A 15084-nucleotide genomic window follows, 5' to 3' on the forward strand; every position below is an offset into this window, starting at 1 on the left:
ACTCTACAGAAAGTAGTTCTTATTTTTAATTCCAGGAAAGTTAGAGTGATGTTGCAGGTTCCAAGTTCAACTGTGGTTTTAAATAGTACCGACAATTGGAAAAGTTTCTTTAATTGTAGAGATCTGAGTAGCTTCTTTCTATTTGCAGTAGCAGGGTATTAGCACAGATTTCCCCAGTCCTTCAAAGCTCAGCCTCACATGTTTATTTGTCTTGTCACCTCTTTCTTCTTGTATATTTTATGGAGACAGAGGAGTGGGAAGTAATTCTTTTGGTAACAATCTTCCATTTTCTTCTTGGTAACTCTTCAGAAAAAAGAATATTCCAACTTTGCACATAAGTAAAAATAAATCTCTTCAGTGCCTTTCAGATGTAGCTATCAAGTTGAACAGGAGCATATTCTGAATCAGAGAAAAAGTACAGGTCATCTGAACTCAGTTTTCTAGATGTGAGAGTTGACTTAGCGGACCTTTGTGGCCTACAAGGAGGATGTATTCATTATGGGTAATGACTTTTGAAGAAGGAAGAGAATTTCCTGTTGTGCTCTCTTCAACACAGGAGAAGAACATTGTGATTATACTTGGTGTTGAGCTCTAAATATGGAAATATTTTTTCTTACTCTTTTTTTTGAGCAAGAAGTGCTTTAATGCTGGTGTTTGAGTAGAGTGAATTATCTTGTTTCAAGAGATCTTTAACAGTATGTGTACTCTATTTGTTATTAAATAGCTTTTTTAAAATGGTTTTGATAGAGTGCTTATGTTCTTGTGCAAGGCCAAAAAATAATTCTGCTTCACAAATGTGTTGTGGTTACAAACAGTTCTGTATGAGGCACATTGTTTTTTGTTGTAGTGTGGCATTTGTTTGTTTTTTAAAAATGTGAAAAGGCTTGTGATACAGCTTTGAAAGGCTGTCTGATTAAATTTTCTTCTTTTATTCTCTTTAAAATTTGGGTGATTTGTCATGCTTGTTTGTTCAAGTAAAAATGCTTTGTTGTTCTTAAGTATCTTGGATGGTGTGGCTTTATTGTGGGATGGTGAAATACACTTTTTTTTTTTTTTTTAGAGATCAGAAGAGAAGTTTGCTGATCAAACAGAATCGCAATAACTTTCTTCTTTCTGCTAAAACATTTATACTTTTCCCCTCATTTTCTGAGACCAAGGACACTGTTCTCTAAACTTGCTAATGGGATCAAGCCAACTTAATATGGAGCATGACATTTTATGATAAAGCTGATTGCTTACACTCGCCTTTGGAGCAAGTTTAGTGGCTATTTGGAATATACTGAGTGCAAATGTAGGTTATACCATATCATTTTGGCTGCTGCTCAAGTTCCGTTTGGTACAATGCAGCCCTTGTACTATTGCTAAGTCTTTGAACTGAACATCTCTTCTATTTATCTACTATGTAAGCACTTGATTTTTTTAGGATTTTAGCCAAACAATTTTTAAAAAGTCAAGAAAATTGGCATATTTAACACTATTCATTTGTTACTGTGTTACACTTGCATAACAACTTTAATTTTCACCATTTCCTTCACTCAATTACAATGGTCCTCAGTTTATCCTGGTTATCCCAGCGGTCTGCTGTTGGCTCCCAAAGAGAATTTAAGTCTACTACCAAAGCCTTTTAAGTGCATCTGAAATGGCATATTCAGTCAGTGATCCAAAACCAAATGCCTTTTTTATTTCAAACTTCTGCATGGTCTTACTTTCCCTCTTCTTCTCCTTTACCCCAAACGAAAAACAGGAGAGCTGAGGACTAAAGATACCAACTTTAATTTCTTGCATCCTTGCTTAACTACCACTAGCATTTCTGGACATGATAGCTAGAGTTAAGTGCTTTAGTCCACTACTAATTTTTCTGTTGATTTCTCTTGGTGATGATCCTGTAAAATTTGTTAGTGCTATATTCTTTATGATGTAGTAATGTAGGAAGTGGATAAGGTAAAAGAGAAAATCAAATACAGGAGGAGGAATTTTTGAGGTTTTACATATTTTCTTGAGATTAAAAGGATACGAAGCACATACGGAAGTATATGCATCTTTATAAGCAGAAATTTGTTTCTGAAATACTGCAAGCTTCTCAGGCAGTAAAGGTGTAGTCCATAGCATGTGAAAGATGCAGATGAATAAATGCAAGAGTCTAGACCAAATAATGACTAAAATACAGATCTGTCACTTCACAGTAGTAATCATTAATGTGCACTTAGTAGCATTATAGATTTTTGTGATAATTATTGATTATTTTTAACTACAAAACAAGTAGTCAAGATTCCCCTTGTAATATCAAGGTAATATCAATCACAAAGTAATATCAAATTATCAAAGTAATTATCAAAGTAATATCAATCACAAAATAAGGTATAAACTTACATTTGCAACTATAAAATTGAAAAATCAGGGCTCATATTGTTCCTTAAATGCAATTTTACTATGCTTCATTGTCAGCTGATAGTTGCACATTATGAAGGTAAATACTACTGTGTAATGCACAGCTAAAGTTATTGTGTTTTTCTGTTTCCTTTTATGGCTCCAGATAGAAGCCTGTGTTTCCTTTCTAATCCTTAAGAAATGCCATCAGTTATCATCCTGAAGGTTTAACTGTAGATATATTTGTGCCGGTGACTGTGGGGAAGTCTACATGTATATGTTCAGATTTGTGATAGGAGACTCTTGGATCAATGCTATGCTGCTCAGAATGCCAATTTTAAGTTGATGATTCCCTATGACTATATTATTTTTTCTTTAAACGTGTATACAAATATCAGTATACAACATAAAATATCCTCCAAAAAAAAAAAAAAGTCTAGTTTACAATAACTGAACTAGATGCTAGCTAAGTTCACAGTTAGCATTAGAAATATTATAGCTATCTTTGGACTTCTTGTTCTCCTATTTGCCCGGTTATCATTGAATATTTGTCCTAAAAAATCTTCATTAAAGCTATAAGGTTTCTATGTCATCTTCCTCTTAGCTATGTAGTATGTTACTTATACTCAATAGGCTATTTGCAAAGTGGAATGTTGGGAGCACATGGAGGGAGTATTGAAAATGCTTGGTTTTCATCATGCTTTGGCTATTCTTTAACAGTAGCTTCACGAGCTCAGAGGACGTTCTAAGATTTGTTCGTTAATGATTTTGTATGTAATAGATATACACAGTGATTCGAAAATTCATAGTTGGGTATATGTGTGCTTTTGCAGTATACATTACACTCTCAGTACTGCTAGGAATATAATTTGAGGATTTTTTTTTTAATGGTGCATGGCTGAGTTTAAATTAAATGACTGTCATCTACTCTTGGCTGTTGTGAATGATACTTGGGAAAGTGATCCGTGTAAATACTGGCATTAACACAAGGGTAGACTATACCTCCTCCCCTTACAGAGCAAGGGGTTGGATTTGGATATTGGCTTATGTTCCTATTAAAAAAAGGGGCTATTTTTGGTAAGTTAAGAACAGTATTTTTCTGCCTTGTATCTGACAACGCAGTTTCTATTTACTTTGATGCTTTGCTAGATTTATTTTTATTTTATTTTAAAAGAGAATTTATTTGGACACTTTTCATGCTTGGTGGACTTAAAACAGTGTTGTAACAGCTTAATAGTTGTAACAGTTTTCAAGCTTGAACTTTGGATTTTTGCTGAGGTATGTAAAAATTGGATTAGTGATTTATTATTGGAATTGTGGCGTTCCTTTTCTATAACTGGCAAAATAATTTAATTAGCTTTCCTTCAAGCATTTGAGTAAAAGTATGCTGAATTGTTTGGAAATGGCCTTTTTTTTTTTTTTTTTCCTCCTTAGATTCCTGATTGTTACAGACCGTTTGCTGAAATGTCCAGAGCTGGTAAAAGTCCTCTATGCCAAACTGAGCAATCAAGAAAGGTAACCCCAAAAACCAATGTGGCTTTTAGTATTTAGCATTCCATATAGAGTATCCTGTTCACATGACTGAAAAACTTTGTGGTTTCATAGTTGGCACAATATCTCTAAATACATGTTTCTATGTCAGTAATGGTTTTAAATTGGTTGGTTAACATTACAGCTTAGCCACAACTGGCAGTGATTTATGTAGGGTTGCAGAATCCAGGTCGGCGCCATTACTTGGTAAAGAAATAAAAAAAAAAAAAAAAAAAAAAAAAAAAGACAAGATTTCATGCCTGTGCCTTGATTTCATAAGAGCACCACACCCTGCAGTGTTTTACAGCTGTATATGAAGTGTCCTCAGCTGTTCATGCCCTTGTTGCAATTACAAGAAATTGAAAGAAAGCTTTTACTAAACTTGGAATTATAACTAATACTGGTTAGCAGAACCTTTAAAAAAAGTACAGATGCCCATGATTACTCAATCTTTTAATATTTCCATTACTGAAAATATTATTAAAATATTATCACATCTTGTAATCATATGTTTATGTATTCAAAATGGCTACTTCATTCCTCATTAGCCCAGGGAAACTGCAAGTTTTTCCCATAGTTTTTGCAGATGAAACACAAAGCAGTAAACAAAACTGTCCCTATCTTGTTTATTTCTGTGGTTTTGGTGTGATTAAAGCCACAGTGTGATCACAAATGATGGTTCAGAAATCAAAAGAAAAAGTGTATGATTGAGACCTCTAGACAAAATATTATTAATGTATAGGTAAAGGATGGGAATGAAAAGGAGGGACATACTGTCTTTCTCCCTTTATTCAGGTTGGCCAAATGAGAACTAATATGAGGTGTGTGCTTACCATGCCTGGAGGTAGGGATTCCTTAACCAAATATTTCATGGAAAATTCTGTTAAAATTCTGAGCTAGATTTAATTCTTATGTGGGTGTTAAGAATGGTATTTTGTTTGGTTTTGTAATCCCATTGACGACAGCCAGGACTGGATTAGGTTGTTTATTTGCTTTTACAGCAGTAGACCTAAGTTCTAGAAAGGTCTCAGCTGGGTTCATTGCATGCACTGTGCTGCAGATGGTGATCAGCTACATTGACAGAAGGTATATTTGTGTAGACGTATGTATGTTCACATGTGGGATGGCTTTTTGCAGCATTTTCACTGAATTTATTGCCAGTCCCAAGAGTTCTGCAAATCAAACTCCATTACGTTTTTCAAAAAGAAAACTGCAGTTTCAAAAAGAACTCATTTACAAAAAGAACTGCAGTTCAGTTTGTTGTGAATTTGATGCTTCTTAATTTACAGTCAAATGTATGGAAGTTTTACAGAAATAGTGCTTTAACATCTCAGCTAAAAGAAAAGCCTATAATGGTATCTTTCTATGTAACTTTGTAGCATATTTAAGAGTATGTAGCATGTTTAAAAATGTATTCTTTTGAGATATATGAGGAGACAAATCCAATTCGGATAAAAACATTCTGACTGTCATTAACTGAAGAAAAAAGTGACTGTATAAACTAAAGCATGGGGAATTCATTGTTTCAAAACGAGGCAAGGAGCCTTCACCGCAAGAGTGCCACGTTAGTGTCCAATAAGGCTGACTGAGACATTAAATGAAGAAAGGACAGATGCGGTATTGAGGTGTCTGGGAAAGGCAGCTTGAACTCATGAATAAGTGGTAATTCTCAGTGTTTTATATCATGCACATTAAATATGTTTAATTTAAATATGTTTACTGGAAAGAACTGCGCTGAGAGAGTTCGCTAATACATATGTTAGTAGTGACTCTTTAAGTTGGCAGTTGCCTTAGATAACCAAAATATAAGCAGTTGCATAACTGCAGTATTTGCACTATTCGCACTATTCAAAGAATTTCCTGTAATTGAAATCTAGTACACTTGTGATATTGTAGCCATGGTGTGTGCCATGAAGTAGCTCTTCATTTTGTAGAAGTGGATCTGGAATCTGAATTTCCAATTAAACAACAAATTCCTGACTTCTGGGCTATTCTGATTTATTTCCAAACAAATACAAGCAATTTGGTGTTGTATGTCTGAGTTTGCACATGTCCTAGAATAAATACTGTGAAAATGTGATTAGCTCTTTTAACAGTATTCTCACTCTGAAAAATGTATGATGATGTGACAGTGCCTGCTGTTTCTGCAAGTGATTATTGTGGAAACATGGCTATGGTATTAAACCAATAGATTGTAATGATACTTGAATTCTTCGCCAGATTTGAGATTCCCCTGCATGTGTGCAAGTATTTGGCATAAGTATTTAGAAAAAGCCTATACTACTTTAATCCAAGTTAGCCTTGAGTGTGTTCAACATAAGTTAATACCTTGATAGTCTGAATTACATAGGAAAATCTTCAAAATGCACAAGTCTGTGTAGAACCCTCTTAAGAAGGGTACTTGCTTTAATTAATAGCAAAAATACAGAACAAAATTTTCAGGTGTTTTTAGGATGCATGAGTATTGGCATCATTAGTTTTGATTTTGTGTTTTTTCCATGTGAAGTATCCTCAGTGGATGATGTAGCCACTGATCAAATTGCTAGCAATGAAATGGGTACTCAAGTAGTATAACTGGCACCACTTCTTGCTACAGGACTGCTTATGTCCATCTTCGGGTGTTTTTTTGATCTTGGTAACATTTACAAGTCCAAAATAGCTGAAGGTAAATTCTGGGTTTCAGCACATATAAACAGGCGTTCCCCCTCCTGTTTATATGCTCCCTTCAGGTACTGGAAGGTCACGATGAGGTTTCCCCGGAGCCTTCTCTTCTCCAAGATAAACAAGCCCAGTTTCCTCAACTGCATAGGAGAGGTCCTCCAGCTGTCTAATCATCTTATCATCCCATTCCAAGAGCTTCATATCCTTCTTGTGCTGGGGGCCCCAGGCTTGCATGCGGTATTCCAGGTGGGGTCTCACAAGAGCAGGGTAGAGGGGGATAATCCCCTCCCTCTCCCTGCTGGCCACCCCTTTTTTATGCAGCCCAGGACATAGCTGGCCTTCTGGGCTGCAGGTGCGCACTGCTGGGTTATGTCCAGCTTCTTGTCCATCAGGCCCCCCAAGTCCTTTTCTGCAGGGCTGCTCTCGAATTCTTCTTCTCTCAGTCTATATAAATACCTGGGATTGCCCCAGCCCAAGTGGAACACCTTGCACTTGGCCTTGTTGAAACTCATCAGGTTCTTATGGGCCTACTTCTCCAGGCTGTCCAGGTCTCTCTGGATGGCATCCCTTCCCTCTGTTGTATTGACTGCACTGCTCAGCTTGGTGTCATCTGCAAACTTGCTGAGGGTGCACTCGATTCTGTCATCTATGTCATTGTTAAAGATGTTGAAGAGCACCGGTCCCAAGACCGACCCCTAAGGGACACCACTTGTGACCGGCCTCCACCCAGACATAGAACCGTTGACCACAACCCTTTGGCTGCGACCAGCCAACCAATTCTTTATCCACCTAACAGTCCATCCTTCAAATCTATACCTTTCCAAATTAGACAGAAGAATGTGGTGAGGGACCATGTCAAAAGCTTTGTTCAGCTCCAGGCAGATGATATATCCATCGCCCTTCCTTTGTCCACTGATGCTGTCACTCCATTATAGAAGTGATTGGTTAGGCATCAGATTTGTTAGGCAAGATCTGCCTCTGGCAAAGCCGTGCTGGCTGTCTTGGATCAACTCTTTATCTCGTGCATGCCTTAACATGTCTTCCAGGAGGATCTGCTCCGTGATCGTCCCAGGCACAGAGGTGAGGCTCACCGGTCTGTAGTCCCATGGGTCTTCCTTTCTCCCTTTCTTAAAAATAGAAGTAATGTTTCCCTTTTTCCAGTCACCGGGGACTTTACCTGACAGACATGTTTTTTTCAAATATGATGGAGAGCAGCTTGGTTACTACATCATCCCAGGGTGCGGAGAGAGATGGCTGTATACCATCTGTCCCCATGGGGGTTGGACCTGATGATCTTTCAAGGTCCCTTCCAACGCCTTCAATTCTGTGATTCTGTGTGACTTCTACACATCCAATGTCCTTAGGTGGTCCTGGACTTGTTCCACTGTCACAGTGAGACAGAATCTGCTCCTCTCACCCTCTCCTCGAGGTTCAGGGTCCTGACAGACGTAGGAAACTTGATGACAGGTGAAGACTGAGGCAAAGCATGTACTGAGTACCTCGGCTTTTTCCATGTCTGAGGAAGCCAGTTCTCCCATCTTGTTTATCAGCAGGGGAACTCTCTCCTTGGCCTGCCTCTTCCTGCCTATGTATCCGTAGAACCCCTTCTTGTTATTCTTCACATCCCTTGCCAAGTTCAGCTCCATCTGTGCATTGGCTTCCCTAATCCCCTCTCTACACAGTTGGAGTACGTATTCAGAAAAGCTGGAGTATTTTGAGACAGGGCCTAACTTGTCTTACAGAACCATTGTTATTAGTGAAGTGCTTCAGCCTAGAGGAGTCCCAGTCTCAGAGAAGGAATGTCCAAAGTGTCTGGCATTTAAGACAGTATAAACTGTTTGCACTTGCTGCAAAAATTGTTCAGTGATAATAAAATTGATGGAATTTTACGATACTGTTTTTAGATGATATTAGCAGAGCTTCACTTTGATTTGTGATAATGGACTTCCACATTTAAGTTGTACATTAAGGCTGTGGTTTATTTGCAGACTTTGAGAGGCAGTGGTGTGTTTATTGATGGTTGCAAATATTTTATAATAATTGTTCTAAGTTTTTGCCAGTTTGGTCAGATTAAGGACAAAGTGGATTAAATTTGGATATGGGGGGAAAAAAAAAAAGGCAGGAGATTGATAAGGATCTTCCAAAGTGGTGCCTAAAGAAAAGGAAGATGATACTGGCATGATCATTTCCAAATAGAAATATAATAATCATATCATACAATTTTATTTTCAGATATTGAACTGTTACCAAAATTCATGGTGAGACATGCTATTACTGATAATAACAGTTGTCATATCTGTTGTGGCAGTTAGTTTGTTCATGTTTGCGTTTAGTTATCACCTGAATGGCTGAACAGTTGTGAGATTGTATACAAGAAAAGATTGAATTGCATTAATAGGGATAACTAACTTGGAAAGAACCTAGGGAGTCTTGGAAGAAAACTGGGAGGGATAATAGAAGAAAGGAATGTAAGGGAACTTGCACCAGAACAAAAAACATTGTTCTCAGGAAATTGTTGGCTGAATGGAAAGCCTTGCTTGAAATTCAGAGGAAAGATGGGCACATCCTGAATGACTGTGCCTGGAAGACAACTTAGGAAAACAGTCTTGACATATAAACACCTGAAGAGAACAGGAAAACCACCACTTGCATGTAATTTCTTCTAAATGGCACTCCTGTTTCTCCAGGATTATGGTTGCCTAACAGGGCACCTAATTATATTGTAAGAGGAAAGGTAATGCTAAAAATTTTCTTATTGGCAATAATTTTGTGTCACTAATACATTTTATGCAAGTATGGGGTGACCCTTCAACTTCATTACAGAAGGCTTGCTTGTCTGTTTTAAACATGTATTACTTGGATTATTGGTGCAATGATAGCTGTCTGGGATGCTGTCATGCGGGAGATAATTACAGGAATTATTCAGATAAAATATTATAAAGCCTGTGAGAAGCCTATTTTCTTAGCTGAGCATGCACTTGAAAGGCTCTAAACATGGTAAAAACTGGCATATAAAATTGCTTTGGGGATGAATGATATAACTGTGCAGTTGACTTTATTTTAATATAGCATGCCAAATCTGAAAACCTTTGTTCAGTTAGGAATGTTGGATGACTGCTGGTTTGTACATGGGCAAGTACGTGGTACCCAGTTTTAACCCAGAGGAAAAACATAATGACTGTACTGTGTTGGTGCTCGTTAAGTGAGGCCTGAGAGAGGTTACTGGTGTTTGACAGCCTTCTATCTTGAGTTGACCGTTTCCCAGACATGTTAAGTACATTTCTGTGCCACTGTGTTGAGAGAGATTTTTGTGCTTATTCAGATGATTGTTTAACGCGTCTATATTAATGACATTTGGGATTGAGTTCAGTAAGAACTGAGTAGCTGTTACTTGATTAATAGGGGTGAGCTCTTCAAGGTTAATAAAGCAATGACCATGAATTTTCCACAGAAAGATATTTTTCTCCCCTTTGTGACAAGCAGCTTGGTAAATTTAAAAAAGAAAAAAAAAAAAAAAAAAAAAAGGAAAAAAAGCATTTGAATTACTCCACATGTTTAAATGTCTAAATGTCAGTCGTTCCATCTGAATTGCAAATATTTTAGTCAAAGAAAACCCTGAGCCTGCTCTTGAATTCATTCAATAAATAGACCTCTTTCAGATTGAGAGAATTACAGTGTAAATCCACTAACCTATGCTCCCTTCTGTGCTCAAGTTTAGTAGCAAAGCTGCAGTACACCTCTGCCATGTTAAAGTTCTCTTTCTAGAAGATACTCTGAATTTGCCCTAACAAAATGAAGGGATATAAGAAATAAAACAACATTAAAGCTATTCAAATAAATGACCTGAGTATGTTTTATAAAGCAGCTATGTTATGTATCCATTTACATTTAATACACTGAATTACTCTCACTGGGTATATGAATAATTAACTTGGATTTACTATAGTCCTTCTAGAGGCAGTTGTTAAAACAGCTACATGGAGCTGAGTGTACATATTTTTTCCCCCTGTTTCTGTTCTGAATTGGTTTTGGGTTGGGGTGGAGAACTAGTAAAGGATTGCGTGCAAGGCAAGGGCTGTGAAAAGCTGATATTTTCAAATAGAAGCTGTCAAAGAGGATGTGTTTGTTTCACTGAGCTTATGAAAGCTGTTTTGGTGGAAATTTTAGACACTCAGAATATGTACTCACAGTAATGTTATGTTAGAACATAAGAAGTTAGAAATTGAATTAGACTTGAGAAAAATATTGACTTGACCGTCTGGCTAGACTGTATTTATTAGATTATGATTTAAATTAATGGTATGTAGAAATACTCCTTTGAATAGGAAATGATTGTCAGTGTTCATTTATTTTTTAAAGCCAGCTGTGTGAGTAACATGCTGATTATTTAGATCATTTCAAAGAACTGTTTGCTTATTCCACTGATAATTCTATAAAGCTTAGTGAATTTGATTAACAAGTTGTCTTCTGATTCTAGAGTTACTTTGTTAGAGCTGATAATGTCAAAAGTGAGTGAGAAGAACTCAGTTACCAGTGAAGAAACGAATGTGTTCATGAGAATTGCTGACTTCCTTGCAAGCTGTTTCCGAGATAAATATGAAACTGTACTCAAGTTAACGTCTGCAGCAGATGCAGAAGATGAGGTATGACTAATTAAAGCAAACAAACACAGAATTGGAATCTGAAGCGGGTGAATCTTCATTGCCAGTAGTACCTAAAATTACGGTTACTTCTTAACCACATTCACATTTTCTTTATATTAGAAAAGCAATGGTAGGGTTCACAAGAGAATATGTAAGACAGCAACCTAATTTTGCTTTTGAGGATGCTCAAGGATCTGATACTTTGAGATAGAGGCAAATCTACCACAATGTTAAAGGTCTCAAAATTTTACAAATGTTCCAGTTGTCACATGCTTGGATATTTTAGTATCATTATTTATTTACTAGGGATCACTTCTATAGTTCTAGTCTGTCAATTATATTTGTATTATATAAAATAATATATATATATAATATATATAATATATATATCATTATATATTCATATATAAATATATGAATAAATCTGTATATATATAAATAATATGTATATTTATGCATAAATATTCAATATATTTATATTATAAGTAATATAAATATATTACATATTCTCATATATATGTTTATTTACATATATATATGTAAATATATATGTAAATATGTATTATGTATTATATGTGAATAAGTATTTATATATTTTATATTATTTTTATATATAATACTCTCTCTATATAGTCTGTCATATTTTATTCAAAGATGTATCAGAACTTAAAACATTTATTTCATAGGTGGAAAGCAGCATCTTTTTTTTTTCTTCCTTAAAACTGGGGTAAAAATTAGGTAAATTCTGTTTAGCAGGTACTAAAATGAGTAAATAGTAGGGCTTTTTTGTTTGTTTGTTTTGGTAAATAACTGGTGGTCATTTAATATTTAATTCATCAGTAATTTCCCAAATATTATTTTTGACAATGCATTTGGCTGCTTTTTCAGCAGGTGATTTCCAAGTCGTTTCAGGACCCAGAACATCAAGAACATCAAGTTCTGATCATGGAAAGCTGTTTGTGTGATTGGCTCAATACAGGGAAGCTGTCTGAAATGTGTGGTGATCCTTCATGGAAGTGAGGGCTTTAGTTATGGACTCCTGTTTCCCAATGATCTGGAGCTCTTTGGTGGGCCTTGCATGCTTCTAATAAGGTGATGCTTCTGGGGCCAGCTTGGGTCCACAGCATCAAGTTGCAGAGCTTGCAGGGTGCTTAGTGGCAGACAGCTCCTGTCTTCTGAGCACGCAGACACTTGCCCCACCTCCGGTCCAGTTGGAAGAAATCTAGTATTGCTTCAGACTTAAGGAACTGGTTAGGATATCTATATCTGCTGAGGATAGCCACAGTGAATTCCCTGTGTAAGCTAAATAAGAAGACTTTTATAGGTCACAAATGGCTTGTGGGCTGCATTTTGGGAGCGTCTGATGCAGAGCTGCATTCTGGATGGCCTTGTTTTATTTCTTTTTGAAGTATCCAAGAGTTGCTAGATACTTGCCACACCATATAGTACAGTAAGGAGGTTTAGGTTATCTAAGGATAGAAAAATCTTTTCAAATAATCTGGTGTCCTGTTATGCCCTGTACTTTCAACAAGCTGCTTGAAGACCTAGCAGTGTATTTGGGAGCACAGAAAACAACTGACATTGTAACTTGCAGTGACCTTATTTATGTTGTGCTAAGTCATTGTATTCTGAGCAGGCGGTGCCAGTAATATTGGTCTCAGTTCTTGATACCTTTCACATAGTTTTAAATCTTTTCAGCTCAACTGAGAACAAGTTGGTTTTTTTAAGACAACTAGCCAGAAAACTCAAAGCCTGAGAAACCAAATACATTTCAGTCAAGCATATGCTTAGTTAAACACCAATCCTTGCCAATTAATTATGCTTTGTTTCAGAGGTATAATTAATGTATTTTCTTAGTAATTCAAAAAATACATTTAAAAAAGAAGTTACAACTAGCTTTTGTCTTGACAGATGAACACTGGCATGCTGACATTGCTACCATGCATGCAGTTGGAAGCATTTTATCATTAAAGGAAATTAATCTGGAATAGTTTAATTTGCAGAAACTCTTATCAACAGCTGTCATAACTGTAATTTATGATAAAAGTGAAACATATTTATCTTTCTACGCTTTTACATAATCATGTTAGTGCTGTGCTTCCTGATTTTTTCCTAGTTTAAGTAGATGCAAGATTCTTACATGTATGTTGAGAAGTGTTATGAAGAGATACCAAAAAACACCTTAGGAGGAGATGATAGCTGGGTGTGAAAGAAAAAGAACACAGGAATCTTTCCTTATGTGTCTAAGGAGGACAACTTCCACTTGTCCCACTCTCCCTGAAACTTAACTGACTGCATAGTCTAAGTAAGAGGAAATATACTGAGACAATCTTTTTTTATTTTTTATTGTTTTTTTCCTTTTTAATCCTACGTGGTTGCTTTCCAAGAATTCTGTGGTTTCAGTTCTTGGAAAAAAACTTTTGTTTGTGGCTAGTAGAAGGAGGTCTCTGTCCAACTTGAAGGTGCTAGGACAGCAGTATCGACAATATTACTGTATAACTTTCCCTGCTTGACACTGACTTTTTATCCTTCTCTCATATAAACATGACATGTAAGTTGAGTACCACTATTTGGTGGGTAATGTGGGTCGTTTAATGACCACAAAGTAAGTCATAAAGAGTTGAATAAAGGGAGATAAATGTCAAGAATAACTTTTAAGAAGTGTGTGTTATTTGTATATCGTTTATATATATTTATTTATGACACATGCTTGCTGTGGGAAAAGAAAAAAACAAATTTATTAAAACTTTCATACTAAAAGTGATGAAAAATTGCACCAATTTCTCTTTGACTAGGTAAATATTGTAGATTTTGCCTAAGAGTTAACTTAAAAAGAAAAAAATTGTACATGTAGGGTTTGTCATTAAAAATGCTTTAGGCAACATCTGTGATGTTAAACTAAACTCTGCCTGGATTTCACTTTGTCCCTAAAGCCAAGTGCTTTAGTCAGGCAATGTCTGTACTAGTAAGCTGTCTTGTCCTCCAAAACTAGGAGAACACATTTGAAAACTGTCTTATGGGAGTAGCCCTTGACCTGGCCTGACTCCCCAAAAGTCATCTCGGTGTCCAATCCAGTTTAATTTGTTATATGTAGACTCTGCTTTTTTTTTTCTCCCCTAAGGAGCCTCAGGTCTTGTAGCTTCCATCTTAAACCAATGAAAAGCTAATCATATGCTTCTGCAGTGCTTAAATCAATGTTTAAAATAGCTTTTCCATTATAAGCCTGACTTCAACATCAGTTTGGTTTCACTAACTTTAAACTATACTTGTAAAATAAAACCCTTCCCTTGATTTTGAGTTATTTCATCTCTTTTTAAGAAACCCTTTTCTGGGTCTCTCTCAAAATATGTTTATTTAAAAACTTGTCAATCGTTTCCTTACTCTTCAGATTATATCCAAATGAAGATGTCTGTCAGACTTCAAAATACTTTGTTTTTTTTTTCAATAGCATCTTGTTGCTAAGCTTGATAAGAAAGCATCCTACTTTGTTGACTTTCTTTTCTGCAGGAATAGAGGAAAAAGAAACCTGAGGGAAAAATAACCACAGAGATTTGTGGGGTGGGGAGAAAAGGAAAAGCCACACCTTAGTCATAATGTCAGCTGCTACAGAGCTTGTTTTATGTAAATGAGCAGTGGGGCACACATAGGCAGTAAGGGCTGTTGATTTATAGTTGCCTATTGATATTAGTTTGCATTATAGCTCTGAAGCGCAGCTCTGCCCAGAGGGATTGTGGAGTTTCCCTCTTTGGAGATGCTGAAAAGCCATCTGGACGTGGTCCTGGGCAACCTGTGTTAGGTGGCCTTGCTTGAGTTAGGGGGGGGTTGGACCAGATGACCTTTAGAGGTTCCTTCCAACCTAAACCAACTTGTGGTTCTGTGATAA

The 15084-nt window shown here is 36.4% G+C and overlaps 1 protein-coding gene across 1 annotated transcript in view; it reads left to right on the plus strand.

The window, feature by feature from the left end:
- The window catches only part of ATXN10 (ataxin 10), a 109783-nt gene that overhangs the window by 40156 nt on the left and 54543 nt on the right, over positions 1 to 15084 (plus strand). Inside the window, exons 6-7 of the mRNA XM_084296947.1 lie at positions 3802 to 3882; positions 11036 to 11201. Coding sequence (XP_084153073.1) covers positions 3802 to 3882; positions 11036 to 11201 — 247 coding nt within the window. The remainder of the gene's footprint in view (positions 1 to 3801; positions 3883 to 11035; positions 11202 to 15084) is intronic.

The sequence above is a fragment of the Netta rufina genome (genome assembly GCF_964035555.1).
Source record: "Netta rufina genome assembly, chromosome: 1".
NCBI classification, from domain to species: Eukaryota; Metazoa; Chordata; class Aves; order Anseriformes; family Anatidae; genus Netta; species Netta rufina.